This window comes from Dermacentor albipictus, chromosome 4 (genome assembly GCF_038994185.2).
Source record: "Dermacentor albipictus isolate Rhodes 1998 colony chromosome 4, USDA_Dalb.pri_finalv2, whole genome shotgun sequence".
Taxonomy (NCBI): domain Eukaryota; kingdom Metazoa; phylum Arthropoda; class Arachnida; order Ixodida; family Ixodidae; genus Dermacentor; species Dermacentor albipictus.
Genome location: NC_091824.1, coordinates 103,388,089 through 103,413,147, shown reverse-complemented (window position 1 = coordinate 103,413,147; position 25,059 = coordinate 103,388,089). Strand labels below are relative to the sequence as shown.

Below are 25,059 nucleotides of genomic sequence, written 5' to 3'. Positions count from 1 at the left end.
CGGCTTTACACGGTTTACTCCTATTGTCCCCGGTATACGCACTTCTCGTTGTCTAGTTAACTCTGAAAACTCAAGTACATCATGGCTCAACATTCGCTTTAAATAATTCCTCCCTTCCCGCAGTTATTAAAAATAGAATGGTGTACTTGAAGCTTTTGTTCGCGAATGCAACTTTATAAAATAGAGCATTAATAACAGCTCTTTACGCTTCAGCTTTGTAAATAACAGTAATACATTTTCAGGGACAGCTTATTCTTGCGCGCTATTTTTTTAGTACTAACACGCTTGCACTATGTATTTTTGCACTGTGTTATTTTGTTAATTATTGCATACGCTTATTATTATCTTTCTTATTTGTCTGACACTTGTATTCCCCCCCCCCCCCACCCGCAGGGACGCTTAGGAGCATACCATTGATAAATATGATGATGATATCCTAAAGGTATTCCATGTATTATCATGGTTACTACTACTACTACTACTACTACTACTACTACTACTACTACTACTACTACTTAAAACTAAAATCATGAGTACAAAACGCGCGGGGAGGGGAATGATGGTGTATGGAGGAGAAGGCCTATATGTAAGGAACGCACAAGACCTTCAAAGTACACATGCAGCATTAAGTCAACATAGGCAAGCTCCCACAACGTTTCACAGAAGTAACGCACACATATGAATTCGGAAGCACTTTCATCTAGTGCGTTAGCGAAAAAAAAAACGATATACTTAACTGTAGTAGTGCGGTGCCAAAAGAATTATCACTCTGCCAGAACAGCATGAAAGTGCTAAGTTAATTAAGAAGCGTCACCCTCTCTTTCTTCTGCTTACTTTTTCCGTTTCAGACGAACACGCCTGTGCCACACACACGCGCGCATGCGAAGAGTGAGAACAGGCCAACCCACCAACACATATACGCACAGCACGCGCACTACGACGGCGGTCATTTGAAGGGAGCGAAGAGTAATGCCTCTCATGAAATCGATCCAGTACAGGAGCCCCGACATCGGCTTCCTCGGGCGCTGCTGCTGTTGGGGCAATGGTGGCTTTAATTATCTCCCAAAGGGCAATACCTGGCATCAGCATTATGCCGAACAAAAAGTCGAAGGAAAGTAAGGGATCAGTGCTGCAGCGAGAAAGGGAATTGCGCGGGGAAGGAAGCGTCGAAAACCCCAAAAGCGAAAACTACTAGCGGCCGAAATCAATTCCTAGCAAAGAGGCAGGTAAGGGCATTCGAGAGCACAGATATGGGAAGGGGGAGGGAGTGGGAGGGTATTGAGGTCGGTGGGGCTCGTCGAGAGCAAAAGAAGGAATGATAAAATCAGCCAGGAGGGCTTGAAGAAAGGGAATGGGCTAGGTGGATAGGATCGGTACAGATGAGGCGAGGTTTGTGTGCGCTCACTATCGCGTGGCTTTCGCTCCGTATACGACTCTCAATGCTCGACAGAGCCGTTGGAATTTAAAGTGCTCCGCACAGCTCTCCCATCCTGTGCACCTCGGCCATGTTAGCGCCGGCAGCAAAGTTGCCGGTCCACCGGAAAGAGGACTGCCTGCGGGAGAAGAGGCGGCAGAGACAGCGTAGAGCGCTGACGAAGCTTCCGATGTGCCCGGCCGCAAACATGCCGCTTTGAAGCCGCTACAGGCGTGTTCGGCGAAATGAAGAGATGGAGGGGACAAAGAGGTGCTCAAGCGTAAAGAGAGAGGATGCAGAAAAAGAGAAGAAGAAGAAGAAGAGGAAAGGACGCAACCAATACCCCGGGGAAAAGTTTGCCGACGCCGCAGCGGCGAGTTGCACGGCGAAGCCGTGGAGAAAAGACAGAAGAAAGGTGGTGGTGGTGGTGCAGGTAGAGAGAAAGGACGCTTGGTTCTGCGGTCCATTTGGGAGCACGGTGCAGCGTCGTCACAGAAGAAAGGAACGCGCGGGTGGGCGAGGGAGGAAATCCAGCGACGACGACACCGAGCCACGGGACCTCTCGCCGGTTGCCGAACTGCCCAATGTACGAATCGTTATTGACGCCAGGCACAGCTTGCGCGTTCGGGTTCACGCTGACAGAGTTTGTTGGTTTTGTCGAGCCCGATTACAAAAAAAAGCCGAAGCGAGAGCGCGTGAGCGAGTGCCTGCGCCACGAATGGGCGAATCGCGAGAGATCGATGCGACAGTAAGCGCGCATTTCAGCGCCTCGCGAAATTCGCAGCGTTCGTCCCTCCCTCCTCTCCTCGGCGCGGGGACCGAATAATTGGTGCCGTTTCGTCATCGGATTTGTATTAGAAATGAAGCAAAAAAGAAAGCTCCAGGGCTGTACTCACGATTTTAGTTTGACGGCCAAGTTCTTGCACCCACAGTATTGTGATTCAGCAAAGCGAGAAAGCGAACGGAGAGTAGAAATAAAGAAAAGGACCTAGCGAACCGGTTCTGATTATAGTGGCGGGAAATAAAGGAGGGACGAAAAAAGAAACACCTTTTCGAGCTCTCTTTTGGTACACAGGATTGCGCAAATCCATCGAATAAGTCCCAGCAACTGTCGTTACATTCGGCACAAAGAAAGAAAAAAGTTCTCCGGTATTTGGAAAAGGCGGTAAAACGGGCGTTATCATGCGCGCGTGCGTTGACTATGTGATGTGGAAATCGCCTTCTACGATGTTAGCTTCCGATTAAATTTCCACACAAGTTTGATTGTTACCAAGGTGCCGCATTATAAAAGGAATATAAACTGAAAAAGAAAAAAGACTGGAACTCGTTGAACGCCTATCAACTTATCACGTTAACTTGAAGCGGCTCAACGTGTACCAGTTTCGAAACACTTAACCTATGCACCGCCTTTAACGTATGCACGGCTTCACGCTGCCGAGCGGTGCGCACCATTGAACTCTTATTTTTTTCAATATCGTTCCTTATGTGAAACTCGGCAGCGCTCCCGAGGGCGAAGGTTTGAATTGTGTGCACTATGGATCCTTCATGCACTGTAGAAAGTCTAACTGAAGTAGTTTGTTCGCGCAGACATAGACCCGACGAATGTCATGGTGCAGGGGCGAGGAGAGGGGGGGGGGATATTAACTGCTTGCCTTGAAGCTCTGGAAAGGTTGAAAACCCCGGGATTGTATGCTTGTACAGAATTGAACAAATCACTCGACGGCTCCAACGTGCAACAAATCCTCTGGAAGTCAAGCTCCAAAAATCCACGCGTCCGAATTGGTGAGCGTGCATGCGTTGAACATTTTTATTTCTTTCCTTCGACTCATCCTTTAGTCCACCTTCCCCAGTGCACGGTATATAACCAACTGGGCGCACCCTGATAAACGTCTCTCCATTTCTCTTACCCCTTCTATTTTTCTCTCTTCTAGGCCAAAAATAACTGGTAGGCTGCATGATTTCTTCGTCAGTTAGTAAAATCGATTTGCTTCAATTCTTAAATCTAAACACACACATACACGCACGCACAAACACACGTACACACACAGGTACACACATACACACACACACACACGCGCGCGCGCACGCGCACGCACACACACACACACACACACACACACACACACACACACACACGCACACACGCACGCACACACACACACACACACACACACACACGCACGCACGCACGCATGCACGCAGAACACAGAGGGTCTTACACTTCCTGTATCTCACATTTAGCTTTGCCTGAAAGCCCTCGGTTCAAAATGACCAGCTTCTAAAAATTCGCGCCGGAGACCTGAGCAAAAATTTTGCCGTTTCCGAGAGTCAACCTTTAAGTGAACACATTTATAGACCTGCTCTTAAAGATTAAGCCCCTGGGCACGCTTTATTCGCCTCATTCCTTAAACTCTCCTTCCCACCACCTCACCGCCTTCCGCTTTTTAGTACGCGCAAGCTAATGCGCAGAAAACTCGCGAACACCTCGCTAAAGAAAAATTCAAACACCGGTGGGAAATCTACGCTTCGAAATGAGAGACAAATCCACACCATAAAAGATTACTCAAGAAAGTAGAAAGAAAGAAAGGAATAGAAATTTGCAGGACAGCGAATCGGAGCGGTGGGCACGCGGAAATGCGGTCTTTCTTATTTAATCTGAGAACGAACTGAACGCGACCTAAGAGGAGGACTATGGGATGGGGAGCAGCCAACGACGGCTAAGAGAGGTTTGCTTCTCGAGGAAGACCATTACTTAAATGCAAAGAAAGGAGGCGGGGAAGGGGGGGAGGGCGCCCAGCACTAAAGGCAAGGCGGAGAGGCAGCTAGAACGAGCCCGCGGGAATTCAAAGAACAGCGCGGTGACGGCGAGAGCCACAAAGAGCAGCTCACGCGATGGGGTGATGACGTAGAAGTGATAGAAAAAGGAGCATTCGCTGCCACCGAAGACCACAAAATCAAAGCAATTCGAGCAGTCCCCGAACCGGCACGAGGGCATTTCTCGCAAGACCTTGCTACCCACAGGGCCCTGGCAAATGGAAAGAAGTCGCAAAGACTGCAGGCACTGTCTCGTAGAAACATAACGAAAGAATTTCAAAAAAGAAAAGATATATATCACCGCGGAAGGGAACTTACGTACACAGAAACGCACACAAACACAGGTACCTAATACTCACGGGAGCCCGCGGCAATGCGTGGAGACAAGAAATCGACGACAGTAGCCCTAAGCAGACAGACAGAGAAAGAAATAAGCTTAAAAAAAGGAGGATGGAACATCCCCGACGACATTCACGTCAACGGCTGAAATTAGAACGAATGGGACAAAGGACGGCGGCGTCGAAGCGCTCATTTTGAGAAAGGCCCCTCTGCCTAGGTGTTCGCGCACTTATTTATGTCATTGATTTGGTCCTCTTTCAGTCGCGCTGCGCGGGTTCTCAAAGCTTGAGAAACAGACAAAAAAAAAGAATCGAACGAAAAAGCGAAAGACGAGCGAGAAAGAGTTTAATGCACGAAAGGAGCCACTGACATCAAGGAGGCCACTTAACTATCGGTGCAGGAAGGAACAAAACACGAAACCAACCGACGCGACAAAGCTACAACGCCCCTCTCCCCTCCTCTTTTTTAGATTTATCTCGCTGCCATTGAAATAAGTGGACTGTAGTGACAGCGATGAACCAGGCTTGAGCCACGACACGAAAATGAGAAGTGAGGCATGAAGGTGACAGTTTTGTTTGGTCATCGAACCATATTCCTTAACTCGGTAACCAAACGTTGGCCCAAAGGCACCGTATAATATATATTACAAGGAAAGACAGAAAATAGACTGAGAAGATGTGCAGTGGGCAAATAAAGTTACAGGCACTAAAAGGCTGCCACATTCGGTGAAGGCTGGACAGCAGAATAGCAGAAGGAAACGAGAGAGGGAGGGCGTTCGAGCAACAGGGAACGCAACGAGAGTGAAGCAATGATGAAAATGGAAAGCAAGACGGCGCCCGGAATACATGTAGCCAAACAAGTAAAATAACAACCTCTGGGAGCCTTTTCGGGACAGGAAGCCAATGGCCAAGTCGTAAAGAATGCGGCGGTCCAGCGGAGAAAAAGTTTATGCCGGCTATAAGCGCATTTCAAAGAGAGGCCAGAAACATGAACGCCAGCTGTCGTTGACGGATTTGAAGGGCCGGTTGCAGCACCGACGGGCGGGCTTGACCGGCTGACGACGCGAATGGTCATGAGAGGTCGACCCGCAAACTACGCCCAAACGATGGTCTGTAATGGATGAAAGCTAGAAGCGAAGTAAACAAAGCGTGAACTTAAGACAGGAAAAAAAAAGCCGGTTAGGAAACAGAGAGAACCAATGAGAGAGAGCGAGAGAAAGAGTTTTAAGGCCCACACATCCGCACCAGCCTCGGGTTTTCGGTGATTGGTCTAGACAGACGCTGGGCTGAAGCCTGCGAAGGAGTGCGAGACCCTTAGCTCGATCTCTTCGAACGGAAAATGTGAATCCTGGCTCGAAAAGTTTCGATGCCAGCCAGGCGAGCTTCGTTTTCAGGAATATAGGATCTTGCATCAATATTAAAGCACTCGCTCTTCCTCTGTTGCACGAAAACAGCGCTCGAGCTTAAGAAGCGGGCGGTAGAAAATAGCGCTGGAATCAATATAAGCGCCCTTTCAGCACAAAGAGGTGAAAAAAGAATTGTGACCCTACAAGGTTACTTGCGTGCATTTTCTAATGTGATATTCTGAAAGTATATATTGACAATCGTACAGAAAAGAAAAGTTATAACTCGCTAAGAGGGCATGAACAAACTGAAGGATACGAAGAGGACAAGAGTACATGCATGTTCCGGCTACGTGAAACATCCGCTTTATTTTCAGCATTGAGAAAATACTGAAAAAGCTGGAAATACGTTGGTGTTGTTAAACTCTTGCGCGTGACTGCCTACCAGTACAGTCGTTGCTCAACTTCCGTTATATGCACAGAAAATTGTTTTATGATTGTGATATACTCGACCCAGCATTCCTGCATGTTGACGTGCTGAGAGTTTTGTATAATACCACGGCGTTGCCACCCGCGTGACTACTTTCGAAATTTAGGATCCCACTATTGACACTGGACCAACTTCCCACTTTTTCATGCTCCTGGTACGCCCGCTCCGCGAAACAGACAAAACGTCTGATGACTTATCCGGTGGTATGGCACTGTTACTTTGTGTGTAAAGGCAGCGGACAAGACGGAGACGAATTATAGAATGAGATACAATGGCGCCGCGTCGACACATGATTGTTTACTGCGCGTGTTTGCCCTCACTTGATTCAAGGTCTGGCTGGCTCCTGCAAGCAGCATTCGCTTTGATGCCGCAGCAAGGCCGAAACAAGCGACGCTGATGGATATCGCGTGGCTCCTCCTGCCATTTCCGCTTATATGCTCTAGCTTGTCATTTTACGGTGGGCAAGAACAGTGCATTCGAACTACGAAGGCACACGGCCGCTTCGGCGTTGTGCAGCACCTGCACGCCGATGCCACTGCCTCGGCGTCCACGTATCATTAGTGGTGCCATTTGTTCAGCGTACATCTGCGAACAAATCTTTTGATAGACCCAAACGGTTGTCCCTCTTCGCAATTCACAGAGAGAGATGTACTGGTATTAAATTTCCCAAGCCTGAACGCAGTTAAACATGTCGTCGGCTGAGATGGCACCAACGCACTGCCTGCAAGTACGTTGAGCGTGGACGCGGAGGAAGACACGGCGCTGGACGCGTAAATATCAACAATTGCATTCGGGTCCAGCTAATGCAAGCCGTAGATTGGACTACGCGTTCGTATTCTTGTGTAGCAGAGTATAGCTAACCCCCCCCCCCCCCCCCCCTCCCCCCCGAGGTCAAAGCCACATCGTCTCACTTGTAAGCCAAACGTACAATGAAACATGCAGGAAAACAAGATGGTGTTTATTTTGTGCGTAGTTTAGTCACTGCGCGCGTTGCAATGGTAACTTCAGCCAAAAAGGTCTGGCTTAATTTAGAGGCTCTCTGTGAAGCGCTGCTAATGGACAGTGTAAGTGAAAATGCTACGTTCACAGGAAATCGTCGCAGGACCACAATGCTGTCCAAGATTCGCTATATGTTGTGCATTGTCAATGTCTTGTCGCAAGTTCTTCCCGAGTCTCACACGTTGTCCTTAAGTCAGAACGCAAGAACACTGTGTAAACGCTGTGCCTATAAAACGTCGTAAGGAGAAGCGAGGCAGAAAGGGGAACTCTATTTACAATACACTAAGTCACGTACTTGCTTCACGACGTAGCACAAGGTTACGTATCGCACATCTCTTATCCTTCGTTAACTTTCGCAGGCAGGGTATATGACCTCTCGATGCTTGTGTGATGCAGGCGCGACGTTATCTCCCCGGAAAGAGCGAAATGAGGCTCGTAAAGAGGCATAAGGCTGCGCAAGAGCCAAGGAACAAGTAGTGACGAAGTGCAAGGGAAGTCAGCCAATGAAAAGGTTGTGGACCTTCCAGTGCTTCTGTGCAACACCGTTCACGTTTATAAAGTGCCATTTGGTGGAGCCATCGTCCGACGAAGGCCGCGGAGGTTTGCGTTTGTCCAAACAACGCAGGCGAGCAGACACGAAATGACGAAAAAAGAAAAAAAAAGAAGAACACTAGCTGTCGTCTTAGGGGACAGTGTCGCGTGGGTGCTAGAAACGGGCCTGACTGGCGCTATAGCTACAGGACAGCGATGCAAGCTTGCTCACAGCTCCTCACTCGCTTGTTTACCCTCAAGGCGCGCTCCGAGTGCGCTCCGGAGCAAACACGTCTCCCGGTGACGTCAAAATCCATCACGGTCGGAAATGACGAACGACGGGAAGGCGTTTCACGTTCCGCCGGAAGCAAATCTAATAACCCCCGCCTTTGTTACTTCCTCCCTTCCCCTCGCCCCCTTACTCCTCTCCTCCCACACCTCATACACTCGTAAAACCCCTCCTTCGCTCCAAGCGCACCGCTTGTCGCCCCTCCCGCCCCTCCCTATTTTCTGGCAAATTCAGTCAGTGAGCGGGAGTGAGGAAGGGAGGTAGAGCGCACCGACGCTCATCTCCAACTTCCGGGGCCAAATTGCCACGCCGGTAATTGGCAGCAACCCCTTTTCCCCGTTGCAGACACGCGTTGCCTCCTCGCGTGGTGAAACAACTTCCCCCCCCCCCCGTCGCCGCCGTCGTCGTCCTACGACGGGGCATTATCGTTACAGGAATTTCAGGCCCAGCGTTGCAAATGGTCTGTGCGACCCCCGTAACCGTGCCATCGCGGGAGCAAGCGGCGACTGAGGGGCCCGCGCATTCTGGCTACGGTGACAAGGAGGAAGAGAAAGATGACGCCACTGTCGCGTATCGCGCGAACGCCTCCGTCGATGACGATGACTATGCGCGCGGCGCAGTCGCTGCGTTGACGGTGCAAAGGTTAGGCAGTGAAGATGGAATAAATGAATAAATTAACGGGACCAGAACGCCTCCATACCCCGCCATACAACCCCATTTTCCCTGCGCGTAAGGGCGTCTGCGCCCGGAGAGGGCGTTGTTGGAGCGACGATTGTATGCATCACCACTTCACGATTCGCTGGTAACGATGGAGGGAGGGCCCGCAATTCGAGCGGAGGAAGTCAGTCGATGGATGATTCTTCCGCGGTCTGGCATTTTTCCAATGCTCGTTCCGTGTTAAAGCGAAGCTTTCTGTGTCTCACTGATTCGTCCGTAAGCACCGAAAACGCACTGAAGGAAAGCCAACTTACACATATGCGTATAACACTACAGCTTACATTCGCAGTACCGTGCCAAAATGGACTGGCCGGCTGGTCGATGTATGATAACGGCGTGAAGCGATAAGCTCAGCAAGAGCAGCACATGCGCACAAAGTTCACTGGAAGCACAAGTTGCGTCTGCTAGGCATGGCACCACCCCTGTCGCGTTTAACTGAGCTTCCATGCTTATCGGAGATAGCAAGTGTGCGTGAACACGGGTTCGTCTGATGATCTGGGAAAAAACGATAAAAGCCTCTTTCTTAAAGAAACATGGTTGAACGCCACGCTACCCAGACGAACTGTATATATCTGCATTGCATTATGCGCGTCACGCAATGCCTTGCCCGCCGTCACCATGTGTAAGCCACGGTTGTAACGCACGGCAGAAGAAGAGGCTGCCTTACGCGAACGTAACTGCGAGCGCGATCGTGCCCGTTAGGCCGATCCTATGTATCGGTAACGGCACGAAGAAGCCATGTATGAGACGCTCGTGCAGTCGAGATGCCTGCTGGTCTTGTGATCGTCAGCGTGTGCATCAGACAGAACACGTCTCGTTGTGACGCAAAAAGGTTGACGGCAGAAACGACGAAAACCTAAAAGCCACATTGTACGCCTATCGTCGTGTGCGGTGTTCTTAACATCGATGTGGCGAACGCGCACGGCAAAGGGATCGAGTTTCATGCGATATAGCTACTCATGGAAACTGAAGACGCCACAGAGACCCACGACGCAACACCGTTCCTGCATTGATCTCACGTTTGCAAGCAGGCTGTGTCACGGTGTACGATGGCAGGACCTCTGACCATTTACGGCAGCGATCACAAGACAGCACTGTGCAAGTGTGGAGTCGTTCGTGAAAATGTGAGTGTGTGCGTGTAATGAACGGCTGCATGATCTAAAATAAACGCTACGCAACTTAACGAAAGGTGCCTTCATTGAACTTCAACGTTCAAAAAATACAATGCTAAACAAGCAGTCAAATCACATATACATAGCATCGGCTCGCTCAGAATTTTTTGGGTTCGTTGCGTTGTCGTTGGCTTTGGACTTTTACTTTGATTCGATTTGCATTAGGGGAAAGCTTCGCGTTCAACCATCTTCTTTTTCAAAAGGGGCTTAGTTTTCTTTTTTTATATAGTTTCCTTACATTTTACGTTTATTTTCAGTTTGTTGTTATTACAGTAGGATATGTGGCTCTATTTCTTGCTTCGCTAAGTCTGCATACGTGGAGGTAAGCCGAACACTCTGAAAACAAACTGCCTGCAGTTCGGCAGTGGACAACCGCGACGTGAAATAATAGCCTCCGTGCATGATACCAGAAAAGACGTACTTTACCAAGTTCGATTAACAGAGACTTGAAGCATCATTAAATATTAGGGTTGTGCGAATATTGAAATTTCCGAATACGAATCGAATACGAATAAGGCGAAAAACTGTCTTCGAATATCGAATCGAATATCAAATATATGTGTAGTATTAAAAAATTGCAAAACGAGGTAACAATAGCTTTATTACCCTTTTAAAAATAATATTGCATTTTACGAGGCTGCTTCAGGGTAAAGAGGCACTCATTCTAGGTAATGCACTCAGGTAATGTCAGGTAATGCTCTGTCAGGTAAACGCTTGTTACAGATTATCGCGAAGGAAAATTGACTGCTCAACATGTTCAGAAAGTAAAGGCTCTCTATGCATTGTGACAACATTGGTCCAGGTAACATTTTCTAGGTGCATATATTATTGCGCATACTTACAAAGCCCGAAAGTACATCATATATTGTTATGAAAGAGCCCCGGAATAAAGCTTGGTAAAAAAAATCGAAACTGATCATGTCTCACGGGCCTGATGCAGATAGACTGGAACAGAGCGTACACATTCATGGTAAGGTTCGTTACAGCACTTAAGATCACAGTGCTGTAACGCTGTGTCGTCGTTTTGTACCTTCTTTTGTGTAACGAACCTTACTATGAATCCCAACCAACTGGCCCAACTTGCCATCTTGATGCAGAGCATACAGATAATGAGCGGATCATGTGAAGCTCTCAGTGAATAAACATGTTCTTAGGAGAATGTGGAGCAAGCATATAATTCGTTAATTGCTAAATTATTCAGTCTGTCCGAATATTCGCCGTTTCGACCATTATTCGGCCGTCCTCGAATATTCGGGAATTTACGAATATGCATTTCTCGAATCGAATACGCTTCGAATAAGGAAAATATTCGATTCGTATTCGAAATTTCGAATATTCGCACACCCCTATTAAATATGAAAGCTGTGGCTTGTACATCTGCGATGGCTTCTGCTTCTGGACGAATATTAACATGAATATTTATCACACGGGACTGTCTCTGATCGTGAGTATAACAACTACAGGTACGAATCGATAACAAAGAAGTTTAACTACCGCGATTTACCACATTGCCATTATGATGGGACAATCAGAGGACGTATCCGCGACAGTAATCGAACGAGGCAGTCACAATGCAATGAGTGCGTAATGTAGATTTGTGTGATGGCTAAAGGTACTAAGCAGAACGAAGGCCAAAGCTTATTACTTGCGTTGAAATGGACAGCCAGCGTGGCTAGCTCCCATATCAAATTGAGCAGCTGGCGCTTATCTCTACAAACGAGTGAAAAAACACGCAAATGGGAATATATTTGTTCGTTCATGGTTTCTGCAAGTAACCAGATATACTAAGGTATGTCGTCACTGTGAGCTTGCATAAAGGGCCCAGCCGCAAAAAAAAGAAAGATAAATTTTGTTGTGAGAACAATAGCCACGCAAGGTTTAGCAAGTGTCCTGGGTACCAAAAATTGCTGTTATTGAGGCATTTAAGATACGTGAAAATGAATGCTTCTTTCATAGAATACACGAAGCGTGAAACAATAGTGTTGATCATCGATTGTTCGCAGGCGCGTTTTGGTCTAGTGTATCGAACGGGATCCATGAGAGTTGCTGTTTGGACGGCAGAATCCGCTAGCAGAGTCCTACGTCGAGAAAGCGGCTAGAGCGCGGCTACGGTTTGATGGTGCCCCAACACACTACGGGCTGAGCTTTTCTACACACTTGGTAACATTAGTAACCAATGCTCACTGCAGGTTTGGTGGTGCACTGTGTTCTTAACGTGCAGAAGGCAAAGTTTCGCAAACATTCTCAAAACTGGCTCAACAGCGTGTCCAATCTAACTTAAGTTTCCCATGTGCATTAAAAAAAAAACGAACTTTGCGAATCTCTCGCTGATTACAAAGTGGCGTTCTCAAAGGTAATTGTTCCTTGCATGAACCTGCGGCGGTAAAAAGTGTGGCCTTAAGCGCCGAGAGGAATAAAAGGAGCTGTTATCAGAGAACTGAAGAAGACAGAATGGAGGAACATCCACGACTGCAACAACATGAAAAACGCATAAGCCGCACATCATAAGGTAAACCGCAAACATCCACGGCGTCTTCTTCGCGGAATAACGGTAAGAAAGGCGCGCGTTAAGCACCTCGGCGTTTACTGCTCCAGATTACGGGAAGCGCGAGCGAGCCGAAAGCGCAAACAAGCCGCCGCCCGCATTCCGCACGGATGCGCGCAAAGTTGTTCGCACCTCCGAGAGGGAGCTCGAGGGAGCGACGAGCGCAGCGATGCATAAAGTGGAAAGGAAAAGGCGAACCTGGCCGGACGATGAACACCGCTGCAACCCGAAGCCTTCCTGAGCACAAGAAACGTATACGAGCGAGATACAGACAGGAAAGGGAGAATGCGCTTGAGAGAGAGAGAGAGAGGTAGAGGTGAAGATGGGAAGGGCGATGCAGCGAAATCTTTGAGGCTGTGCGCGAACAAGTTTCAACACATTTCCAGTCCGGCTGTTGCCAAATACTCGGGCGCAAGCGGTGCGGCGCGCTATCCGGGGCTGTGCCGCGTTATGCCGCATTATGCGGAAGCCCCGAAGACTCGGTTGCGAGAAAAAGTTTTAGGTCTTTATGCTTTTATTTTCTTCACCACTACTTCTCCGTTACCTCTTTCGAACCTTCCACGGGCGCTTCCACGGAGCGTCGACGCAAATGATGCCCCGAGGGCAGAGGTAAAATGGATTCTGGCGCCGCCTCCATCCCCCTGCCCTTCCCCTTCTTTCTTTCTCGCCGTGCAACGCTAACCCCTTGCCTCCCGATGAAGCTTTGCACGCGCGAGCGAGCGGCCTTGTAGGTCGTCGTCAGTGGCGCTGGTGCTGTGTAGCATGCCTGACTCACCCACACACAACATTTCGCTTTCTACAAACCTTCTATCTTCTCTCTTTCTTTTTTTTCCACCGCCCACCTTTCTTGGATCGCTTTGATGCTCTCTCACTCGATCCTGCCCCGGTTTTTCTTATTCGCTAGCACTCCGGCTTTTCCGCAGAAGCGGTGCAAATATCTACGCCCGCCACACTCCTACCATCTCCACTGCAGCAGGAGGCTGCTATCGCGAAACGGCGGTTTCACGCCGCACCGGAACCGGAAATCTGTTTCGCTCCTTCTTCTAAACGGCTTCTTCCTCCTCTTTCCTTCGCGAGAGGAATGTGACGAAACTACCTTTTCTTTTTCTCGACACTTTGATTGTTGTTGCCATCTTATTTCCCGTTTTTATCTGTGTCTTTCTTTTTTCTGCCGACACCTGAGACCCTTGCTTTAGGTTTTCCCTGCAGTGCCCGCGCACACCTTCCCTTCTCCCATCGCCTATCTCCGCTCTCTCTTTACATCCATAAAGGACGTGTGTGGAGGTTGTAGCCACCCACGAGCTATGTTTCAACGCAAGACGGATAGCGTCGTTGCTCTCTGAGCCCACAAATCGCATTTTCGGTGCCCGTGAGCCGTTTTGAGAGCTTAAACAATCTTGCTCTCATGTTTAAGACGTATACGACTGACTTCGACATAGGCTAGAGAAAAGATAAAAACATAAACGGGAGGGACAAAATGGAACGACCTTAAAGAAGATAAAGAAAAGTGTTGAGAAACCTGCAATCTATGCCCTAGGTGGCGCCTGGCGCCGGGAGAATATAAGCGAAAGTTAATAATCTCGAGAGCATTCTGACTTAACAAAATGTTAGGAGAAGGCAAGAGAAAGAAGACGGAAAAGCGTAATGCAAAAAAAAGCCGTGGAAAAGAGACGCTAGAAAGAATCTTCAACGTCGTAGGATAACGGTTTTAGTTGACGAGTAGTAAGTAGTGCCTGCAGATTGACGGCTTGGGATTTTAATCACCACCCAAGAGATCACCTCAACTCATAGTAAGGCAATAAGTTACCTTAGGCTAGATGGGGCACTGATCAAAATTTTTTCAAACTTTATATTATTTTCGAAAGGGCAACTAATTTCGAGAATTGATCTAAAATAGCAGGAGACCGGCACTTTCAATGGAGTTTGTATGCGCAAGGTCACCGGTAATATTGCTACGTAACAGTTATTTCACTACCAAGACCAGGCCTATCATGAGTCATCAGACGATGAGGACGACCTTATAACCTGGCATGGGCCCTTCGTTCTGAGCAGGGCTACATGGAAATGCGCTTGTAAATACACCTGCACATAGTTCTTCTAGTGCACCTTTATACGCAACATATTTGGTGGAGGTGCGTAGTAAAAACACGTGTTTTAAAGGACACGTGTTTTTTTTTCTTCTACGTACAAAGCAAAACTTATGTTTTTAGCCTGCATGCTCTCAAAACAACTTCCTAAGGAGCTTAAAATATGTGTAATTCCCGTGCCACGACATATTATTTTAAAGTGTTGCAAGAAAGTCTTAGTAACGAAATTTACTTGAAAGGAAAAACAAAAATAAAGCAAGCATGCACAAGTTTCGAAGCCTTAGAAAAAGAAAGAACACTCAAATCGCTTACAATTTTTTTTGCCTGCCTGTTACCATGTCTTCACACTTTTCCTCCTGAAGCGGAGAACGAAGCTGCGAAGCTGAGAAAACCATTCGCCTCCAAACTTCTTTAACTTCTGCACACGGTCAAAGCAAGTATACAAAGAACTGTACTTCATAAAACAAGGGTCGCATTCCTTTCCGGGATTCTTGGTTTTACGCAATGTGCTTCTTTTTCGTCCGCAGGGAGCTGTGCTATACCCGGAAGCGTCTCTAACTTTATATAGAATTGCCATACAACCACATGATTATTTTTTTAAGTGGGTCAAGAAAACGAGCTTTACTCTTATTCCACCTCACTTTAGTGCATTGCAGGTTCCATTTCCTAGCTCTAATTATGCCCTACAAATAGCAGACATCTTTCACAGCACCTTAAGTGCACATACACCGAAAGGATCCATCTTATCATGCACGCGCACCTCGGTGGGCCCAGTGCACGCGAGGCTATTGCGAGCGCCTTAAGTTCCAGCAAGAGCGATCAATAGTAATATCGGCACATAAATACAAAATAAAAGAAAAACACAGCGCACCATTTCAGGATAAATTTTATTGAAGCGATTCACTTATTCCAAATAAAGCTGCTTTATGAGCTGGCGTTGGAAGTCGTCGAGAACTATACTGAGCTCATATGGATGCCGTATTGGAGGTTATTTTATATTTCTTTGGAGAAAGACAAAAAAAAAATAAAGGGTGAATGCAGGGGTGTTCACCACGAGAGCATCGGGTTAGCTACCCTTCGCTGGGGGAAGAAAAATAGAAATGTTATATATGCGGAGGCAGAGATAGAGGGGGTGGGAGAGGAATGATGCGATGAATACGCGCCCATGCGAGGATGGCGACACGATTTCACACAGGCCACGCGCTTTCTAGAAGCGCAAATGTGGCTTTACTGTTTTCCGGGCCGAGGAGCAGCGGGGATAGTGTCGAGCAGTACCTGCACAGGCAGCGACCGATCATCCTGTCTTCGCAGTGCGTAGGCTGTCTTCCTGAGGCTCTTCAACATAAGTATTTTTTTTTACTTATCGGAGTGGTTGTCGTTCATTATGACGTTGCTTAACAATGTTGTCTTTGCATTAACATTGCTTCCGCAGCCACTTGCAGTTAGGGTACTAGCAAAGTGACAGGCGCACATTTCAATGTACCATTTACCAGTGGAACGCACTGTACATTCATCTAGTCAGTTACTCTGAGCTGGAAGAAGGGGAAGAGGGAAAGAAAGAGGAGCATGATGGGCGACGATGACGACCGAAGCAAGATGCAAAACACACAAAAGAGCCTATTTTAAAAAAAAACCCTGTAGCAAAGGGTAAAAAAAAAAAAAACTGAACTTTCCCACACTTTCAAATAGGTCCTCGGTGAAGCTATGTTTACGTCTTTCTAATTATACTGCAATACAAACAACAGATATGTCGCAGGGATTTCGTGTGGAGTACCATTGTTTCCAAATGCCCGCTATGCATTATTTTGAGCCTCGTATGCAGACGTTGACGCTGCTATTACACTGCTGAGCCCAAATACTTTTTACTTGACCTCTTTTCAGTAACTTAATGCGTTCAGATCGAAGAAAGCGCGTATACTATTGGCAAACGAGAAATATAGCCAGTACGCAGAAGAAAACACGTAAGTCCTCAAATTGGCTCGGCCGCTTTTAGAAAAATAAACTCCGCAAACGGCACGCCGTTTTTTTTCGTTTTTTTTTCTGTTGCTAAAGTAGAGCTGGTGTGGAATGTTTTGAATATTTTTATTGTAGGTACTCATGAACTGTATGGAAACATCCTTTTTTCCGAAGTATTAGATTTTCTAGCAGTGTTGTGTTACGGTTTTATGCCTGAATTTTGTTTTGTTAGCGCTTGTACAGCGCCACTGTGCTACTTCAACTGCGTTTGTTTTGTTAAAAGGGGCAACTCAATCTTCGTCTTCTTCCTTGACACACTAACGCGTATTAAGGGCCTTCTACACTCTGTCCACAACATTCTAGCTGCTTACTCTATTCAGCTCAAACTAAACTAAGTTAAACCAAGCTAAATTATACTGCCTGACAGTTTTTAATTTTGCGACATCCTCATTGTGCCACTTTTGTATTGTACATATGTATAGCATCACTGCAATCAACAAAAGAAGGACAACAAAGGGGCTCGAATTTTTGTTAATCAAGAAAATTTAAAGCCAACAGACAATGAAGCCAAAAGAAGAGTAGGAATATTTACCTGTTGAATTGAAGTTGAAATGTAGGAACCAATTAGGAAAATGAAAAATAAAAAAAATCATGAGCCATCCAATTCTGTGAAAGTGGAAGACCAGCTAAGCTGTTTAGCATACTAATTGGCTGTCGCAATGGATGCTTCGCCTTTCGGGTGAAACTGCGACTTTTTTCTTATGTCAAAGTAGTGTTGCTTCAGTCTTCTGTCAAAATCACCAGTCTCGCGCATCTATACCTGACTTCAGTCAGGGGATCTGGTATACCACATCCGTCTTCGCAGTGCGTCGTACCACTTGGCTTGCTTATGTAGTTCGTTTGTGAACAGGCTATATTAGTATTAACTATGAGACAAGAAGCCAATAAAGGTGTTTCATATTTGGAAGCCTGTATTGAAGTTGTCCCAGTACAACAGGGACCACGAAAGAGAACATGGGAATTTCGGAAACGCAGAAGAGTATCTGGAATAATGTTCGAAGCTAATGGTAACAGCTGAAATATGGAAAAACACAAAGAAAGGTTCTACGACATGAGGTAAAAGAAGAAGCATAGAAAAGTAATTTAACCCTGGAATACTATTTCCCCCGAGACATTCAGAGATGAAAACAGCATTTTCCTCATCATATAGTTCGTAGTACCAGTTCACTTTGTTGTTGCACACTGTCTAAATCGGTTTTATTGCAACATTTGTCGCTATTTTAGCAGCTTTGAATCTTTATAGAAGTAGTTTTCAAGAAAAACAGTTTGTGTCCCGACGCTTGCAGCCATCAAATTCTTCGCATAGCCAGGCGAATGTGCTACGGATATGTAGTATATTTGATTGCGTTCGTTCACATTTTTTCCGCCTATAGAATACCTTTAGACTAAACATACCTCATTTTGCTTCGCAATATATTGCTATTATGGAAAGTATGCACGGTGTTCTAGAGACAGCACAAAAACAAGAAAGACTTCAAAAAATTTAAGAAAAAGCAAAATCATAGTGCGCAACTCCGAGGTAGCTTAATATTTGTAAACTATGCTGTGGTTGCAACCCCGTGGCAGACCTATATAAAAAAAAATTTAAATAACGGAGGAGTCCTTATCGCCAAGAATAAACTGGATGAACAAAATACGGAGTGCGGTTCAAGAATGACTTGGCAAAAAAAGAAATAAAGCAGCTCTGTGATTATGTATAGCTTATAGGCGAATTACAATGCACAAACCAAATATGCAACGGTCTACAACATCGAAATGCTCCTGAATGAGGCACAAACATTACTTGCCGTGTGAGCGACTAAGGATTAACCCTCTGGGCATCAATTCTGGTTCCGACACTGCAGCAGCGAACAGGTTCTTTTGTTGAGAAACCTCCAATGACAGCTCTATTATGCATGTCGCCATTGAAGGTAATAAACAAATGTATTGAAACAGCCCAGGAATGAAAGATTTTCGGGAAGCGGGGCTAGAACTTTCACGCAATTATTTGCTTGGCGTGTACACGTGTGGTCGTGTACAGAGAGTTAGTTCACGAGGAAACTTTGAACGGCGCGATATATTTAGCTCAGCTTTTGCATATTTCCGATCGAATAGTTGTTTAAGGCAAAAGAGTTTCATTCCACAGCAAATGCAGTATTGTGGGTCTCTTTCCTGAGTGAAGCATGCAAACGCACATGCACGCACATGCATTTGCACTTGCACATTTGGGAAAGCATGTTGATGCGATACGTCGCTGCAATGAAGTTGGGATATAAACCCACCGTCCAAAGCGAGCGATTCTGAGTTTCTGAGCAGGTGTCAAAGCCAGCTTCAAGCTTTGAATATCATTCGCACACGGGACAGCGCAGTGAAAGGCGCCCGTATGCTAATGCATATGCAAATGAAACCACCAGTCTGCGCCCACGTGGTTTTTGCCTGGCGTTCACTGCCCCGTATTTTCCATGCGCTTCCTTTCACTCGCTTCCTTTCCTGTGACTGGTGCCCCTTTTGTTCGTTTTACTCTTTTCCACGAATCCTGCCGGAGGGGCCGCCATTTTTCTTCCCCCTTAATTTTGAACCACTCAACACTAGCCATATTATTGGCTACCGTTGTTTCCCTACATAGCGGCCGCTCAAGGAGGCGAGAACTGAGGCAACGGAGAAAGTGGTATAAATAAAGACACTGGCATTGCCGCATTGGTGTAGCAACAAAGATAGGCAGTCATGAGATGAACTTTTAAATGCACGACCACTGATGCATTCAATCTGGCGCAATGTAGGCGCAGGGTGGCTGCTGAAAGAGTGAGATGGCCTGAAAAGAAAATGCGCCCCGGACCTTAATATACAAATTCTTGGAAGAGAAAAAAATAAACGCAAGTAACAGAACTTCTACATGAACGACGGAAAAGACCACCGTGAGAAATGAATGCGACCACGGCCATGAAGACATCTCATGAGGACGCCTGGCCATGAAATAGAAGAAATGAAGCTTCCTCTTAACGAGAAGCCATAGTGAACAACACGCAAATCTTGAAAAGACACAGAAGAATACGCATGGAGGCACAGAAGAGAAAAAAAAATCCAAATTCGCTGGAATCGCCTTGCTGAAGTTATTCTTCGTTACGAGTTTTAAGCCACGTTTAATCTTACTTCTTTCTATTTTGGTGTTGATCAATCCCAGTTCATTGATTTGTGTTTAAATGCTCTGATAATAGGCTCTATTTCTGATAGTAAAAAATCACGAAATACAAAATAACAATGAAGAGCAAGGAACACCATTAGGTACTGTTCAGTTCGACGACCTTCGCTTGTGCTCGGCAGAAACGTTTCCGTATGTGTACAGGTCCGGAGAATATGCACGCTGCCAGCTACGAAGATAGGGCGTTAAGAGCCATTATTGGATGTCGGTGAGCCGGTGGTGGTTTAATCCACGTTTACGATGTTTGGATCTGAAGGACAAATGCGGACGCCCTTAACTACTCCACCGAAGAAGGTGCAGGCAAACCCGTCACCCACCGGTCTTGATTCTTGTCGCCTTGCGGCATCGCGGGAGCTGGACCAATTTAGCAAAGCGTGCGCTGCCAGTCTTCCTCTGAAAGCTAACGCGCAGGCAGAGGTAGAGTTGCTTAGGGGAAGGATGTCTTTATCAGAGATGGGGTAGCGAGCCGACACACATATGCAAGCAATTGCACAACATACGTTTGAGTTTTCGACAGTTCACAACCAAATGTAACGTAAAGATTGCAGAAATAGAAAAGAAGTGCTTTTACTTGCTTGTGTTTGTGTGTCTTGTTCGTTGGGGTAGTTGGTTCTGCATGATTGAGGCGTATTAGACAGGGAAAAAGACAGCGCTGTGTGTGTCCACTCTTATGTCCCTGTATAATATATTGAAATATACCTCAACTGTGTACCTTGTTGTTCCTGTCTTTCTTTTTCTTCTCTTTTCAGTGAAATCACAGTGCAAGGAGCAGTCAAAAGGAAAGGAGAACAGAATGGAGGGGACCAGTAAGAGGAGCTGAAAGAAAACTCGTTTGCTGATTCTAACCAATGGTTAGTGTTACAGCGGCATACTTGTGAAGCCGCGTGTGATTGGCTCAGTTTCTTGGTCCTTCTTATCTGAGTGTTAGGTAAGTGTAATTCTTTGGTAAGCGAATTGCTTAAAAACACGGCTAGTTCTTGTAACCGAGGGAGAGAACGGTCGGTGCTTCTGGAGCTCTATCGCTCCTCAAGCTGTTGTTTACATGCATAGTTGTAAATAAACCTGGGCATACGGAGGAACTGTTGCGAGCCCCGTTTACAAGGTGTAGCCTGATAGCGAACGGAGTGTCGGAGACCAGGAGCACAGGTCCACAGTGGTACCGTCGGGAGTGGCGACCCCGCAGTGCTCTGTGTCGAAAATCACCATCATACGGTTGTAAATGTATTGAAGTCTTTCTAGTACGCACGCTCACATGCAATCGAACGTACGAATAGAACCCCCCCCCCCCCCCCCCAGTCCGCTCTTGTTCAAACGCATGTACACAGATACAGGCACAGGTACCTCTTTTGGAACAACGCAAAGAAAACCTGGTATTACAAAGGAAATTCGAAGGTATAGCTTATTGCTATGCAAACTTTCATCGTATGAGCGGACACTCATTGCTGAGCAACATATACGTATTGCTTTGATATTCTCGACTGTGCACGCATTTCTTTTGCGGTGCTATATGAGGGACATAGGGGCTTCTCCGTCCAGTAAGCGGCTTTGCGAACTTGCAGCGACTGCACAAGAAGCACGAGACGGTGGGAGAAATAATGGGGAAATACATAATTCATGGCTGCAGGATAGCATGCGATGAATATGTCAGAGCGTGCAGCGTCCCCTTAAAGACGCCCCAAGACGGTTCTCGTTTTCAATATTAAATGTTTCCGGGAAGAACTAAAACTACGCACCACTAAGGTATCATTTGTCTGTTTTTCTGCCAGAAGGGCTTATCGGTGAACAACTGGAGCTTCCTAAGTAGAAACAAGTCTGGCTTAATTCACTAAAGGCTGCATCGAATTTGCGATACCACGTGCTGCGGATTTAGTACCAAAAAAGAAGGCGATACTCTGTAGAGCATAGGAAAACAAAAGGAAAGCTTGAGTATTTGTATTTGTAAAAAGGGCTAAATTCACAACATCATTGTTAAGACAACATCATCTGTTAAGAAAACCCTTAGCGCCGCAATAATATCTCTCGCGCACATACCGGCGTTTACAAATAGATATGTGCTTTTGCAAGGAAGGTCACACATGCACACTAACCTATTTAATCTACCCCTCCTTCCTCCACTGTTTGCCCACGCCGATTCCTCACAACTGGTGGCGCCGCCACGGATCACGCCGTTTTTGATGCGCGCGGCAGGCCACACCTTCTTTCTCTTTTTTATCCAGCGGCTGTGCTCATACCTTGTCTTACATTCTTGACAAAGTTATTCCTCGGAATTTTAAAAATGACAGCTCACGAACAAATCTCACGGAATAAAACACCGACAGCGCGTGCCTTTTATGTTAACTCATATCACACTTAAATATTAAAAGTATGGAGCAATAACAGACACCCGAAGAGAATGTAATCTTTGTGGCGTTGCTGTGCATAACCTCCGGGATCATCCCACGCAAAAGGCCCCGTTTCTACCGTAATCTCGCCTTCGTGCATAGCGTTCGCCGCGAGCGCTTCCCGGTAAATATTACGGTTACATGCGCTGCAGTTGCCGGTAAGCGTGAGAAGCAGTCAGGAATCTTTGAGGGTGCTTGTAGCCAGAAAACAAGATGGACTCTTGTGCCGGCAGTGGTAAAGGCCATGGTCGCTAGTTCTTGCGTATGGAACTTCTCGGCTTCTACAAACGCTGCACTCAACAAGCAGGTTAGTGATGATGAACACGGCGTCTAATTAGCGCTTGATGTCTTTCTTGTCTAGATGCCAGCTCTTGCGAATCTTGATTGATCTGTTAAAATGTATTGCCAATAAAGTGCTTCAAATTTGAATTACAAAAGCAATTTTGACAGGTGTGGCTGAATATTGTTTCACAATACTTAAATAATGGATGTCGTAGCTGTAATGTTAATGGCAAGGTCTTCTTTTTGTTTTTAGAGGACTGGAGTTAAAATCCCGAGGTGCTATAACGGATTAACAGATACCTTATGAGCGAAACAATAAGCTTTACGTCAGCTATTTGACAAGTACCAGGACTCTATTGACGTCTACAGGGAGAGCTATGTAATCAAACAAAGTGCGAGGGCAGCTTATGTTATAAAATCCTTACAGGTGGAGCGCGCTTTTGGCTAAGACTCACGTCGTCACCAACAACAGTGGAATTAGTGGAAATTTTCCAAGCCCCATTTTTATCAAAAGATATGAGGCACCAAATGAGGGGGTAATTTGTACGGACCAGTTATCGGCGTAGAATATCTTGAGAATGCTGATGACAACCAACCACACGCACGAGTAACGTACGCAGTACCAAACAGTTTTAACTCAGGCTACTGAAAAAAAAGCAAGAAGTGATGTTGCACTGGGTCCCGGCTGGCAAAGCAGACAACGAATTAATCGATTAGTTTGCAAAATCGGCCCATAGAGATGCAGAAATCCAATTGATCTCTATAGGACTAACGAATACGCAACGCATATTAAATACGCTAGAGAAGGAAATGTACATGTCTATCTGTTTTAATAACGACTCAAATACTGGGTGCATGTAGAACTTTCGAAAAGTACCGAGACACTACTTCATTGACTTGGCATTGCAACTGCATACCTAAATAATATTCAATGTGGCATAAAACGGGCTTAGTCCTCGGCTTGCTCCTGTGCCAACGAAGATGAGGACGTTCACCATCTACTACTTGAATGCTCCAGACACGCGAAGCAAAGGTAGCAGCTAAGAACAAGAGCTACAGTGCGTGCATTATCCCTCATCTGTTTCCCTGCTCATCGCGGACTCGCGGACTGTGACTGTGACTTGACTGCACCTTTTGTATTATATATATATATATATATTATTTATATTCTTCGTGCTACTCGAAAAGCAGTAGCCGTCACCATTATATGAGAGAGAGAGAGAGAGAGAGAAGTGGTTCCTGTGGGGTAAGAGGAAAGGCTAGCGCTATTTTCTGCAACCCATGCGGGAGCACGGCTCAGCTCCAGCAGGGTGGCGGAGATGGGATTAAAAGAAAGAGAGGGTAGGAAGGAGAATGGTACATCGCCTTCCTTCAATTTCTTTTAAAAAAGAGACAACTTTCAGTCTACACTTTGATTTTCCTTCTCGCTGCTTCTGTCACCAACAAAGGTGCATGATGATGAGCTTAGCATAAAAGGAGAACCGTCAGAATGCCTAAGTGTTGAAATAAACAAGATAATTACAATGTGTTAACATGTGTAAACTCGCACATATGCATGGAAGCACGCACATCTAAGCATGTACACAAAGATTCACAGAAACGTGCTTTAAGTATGTGCAAAGCAAGATGTCCGATGTGCAAAAGCCAAACCTTTTTATAATATGTAACTATATCTTTTTGATTGATATTTTTTGTACTAGTAATCAATTGCTTCCTGGTTCGCATTAATCGTAGCTAATACGCTCGCCAAATGTTTTTTTCCGAAGTAGACACATGAAGTAGCCTTCACAAAAGCATTGTGAAGGTTGTTACGAGGGTGCCCAATAGCCTTGTACATGCAAAGGCAAAGAATACCGCCAAGATCGTGCAGCGCTTCGTAAACACGAGCGCACAATCAAACAGCGCCTCCGAATCACCCGTTGCCCTCGTTATGGGGCACTGATGCCGCCCTTCGACATATACGGTAGCTTCGCCCTCGTGAAATGGAACGACTGGGGCAGTGCGCTCATTTTCAGAATGCAAACGAACGCGTGTCTGTACAGAGTCGGTTTTACGACCGACGAAAGTTTTCCTGCACCACTGAGGGGCTCTTCTCAATAATCATGGGGAACTTTCTTTCTCTCTCGCTATCAAGATAGCTAAAAAAAAGAACTACGAAACCTCAGCGTCAGACAAAGGCAGACGAGATAGCGAGCTTCGCTTCGCATCAGCAAATACCACCCGAAACGCGGCCGTCAGATGCCCGACGATATCCGCCTTGCCTGCTGCTTGCTTTGACCTTCGCATCTAGAGCTGAGCAAGAGGAGGATAGAGAGGGAGAGAGAGAGGGGCAGAATGAGAAGCGAGAGGAACGCGGACGTGCTAATTCGACGGCATTCAATTGCCGTCACCCAAATCTAGGCTCCTATTGTATCGGCCTGGCGCGGTGTACGCTACAATAGCGATGCTGCGGAAAACGCCCGC

The 25,059-nt window shown here is 46.3% G+C and overlaps 1 protein-coding gene across 7 annotated transcripts in view; it reads right to left on the bottom strand.

Moving 5' to 3' along the window:
• Positions 1 to 25,059, bottom strand: part of LOC135904583 (neural cell adhesion molecule 1-like) — a 695,421-nt gene that overhangs the window by 136,616 nt on the left and 533,746 nt on the right. Inside the window, exon 1 of one of the 7 annotated variants that reach the window (XM_070537288.1) lies at positions 2,463 to 2,529. The exons of 5 other annotated variants lie outside the window; for them this stretch is intronic. In XM_070537288.1, the coding sequence (XP_070393389.1) occupies positions 2,463 to 2,505 (43 nt within the window). In that variant the 5' untranslated portion in view covers positions 2,506 to 2,529. Of the gene's footprint in view, positions 1 to 2,310; positions 2,331 to 2,462; positions 2,530 to 25,059 lie in introns of those variants that run through there. One more of the 7 variants, XM_065435439.1, reaches the window with a different exon arrangement.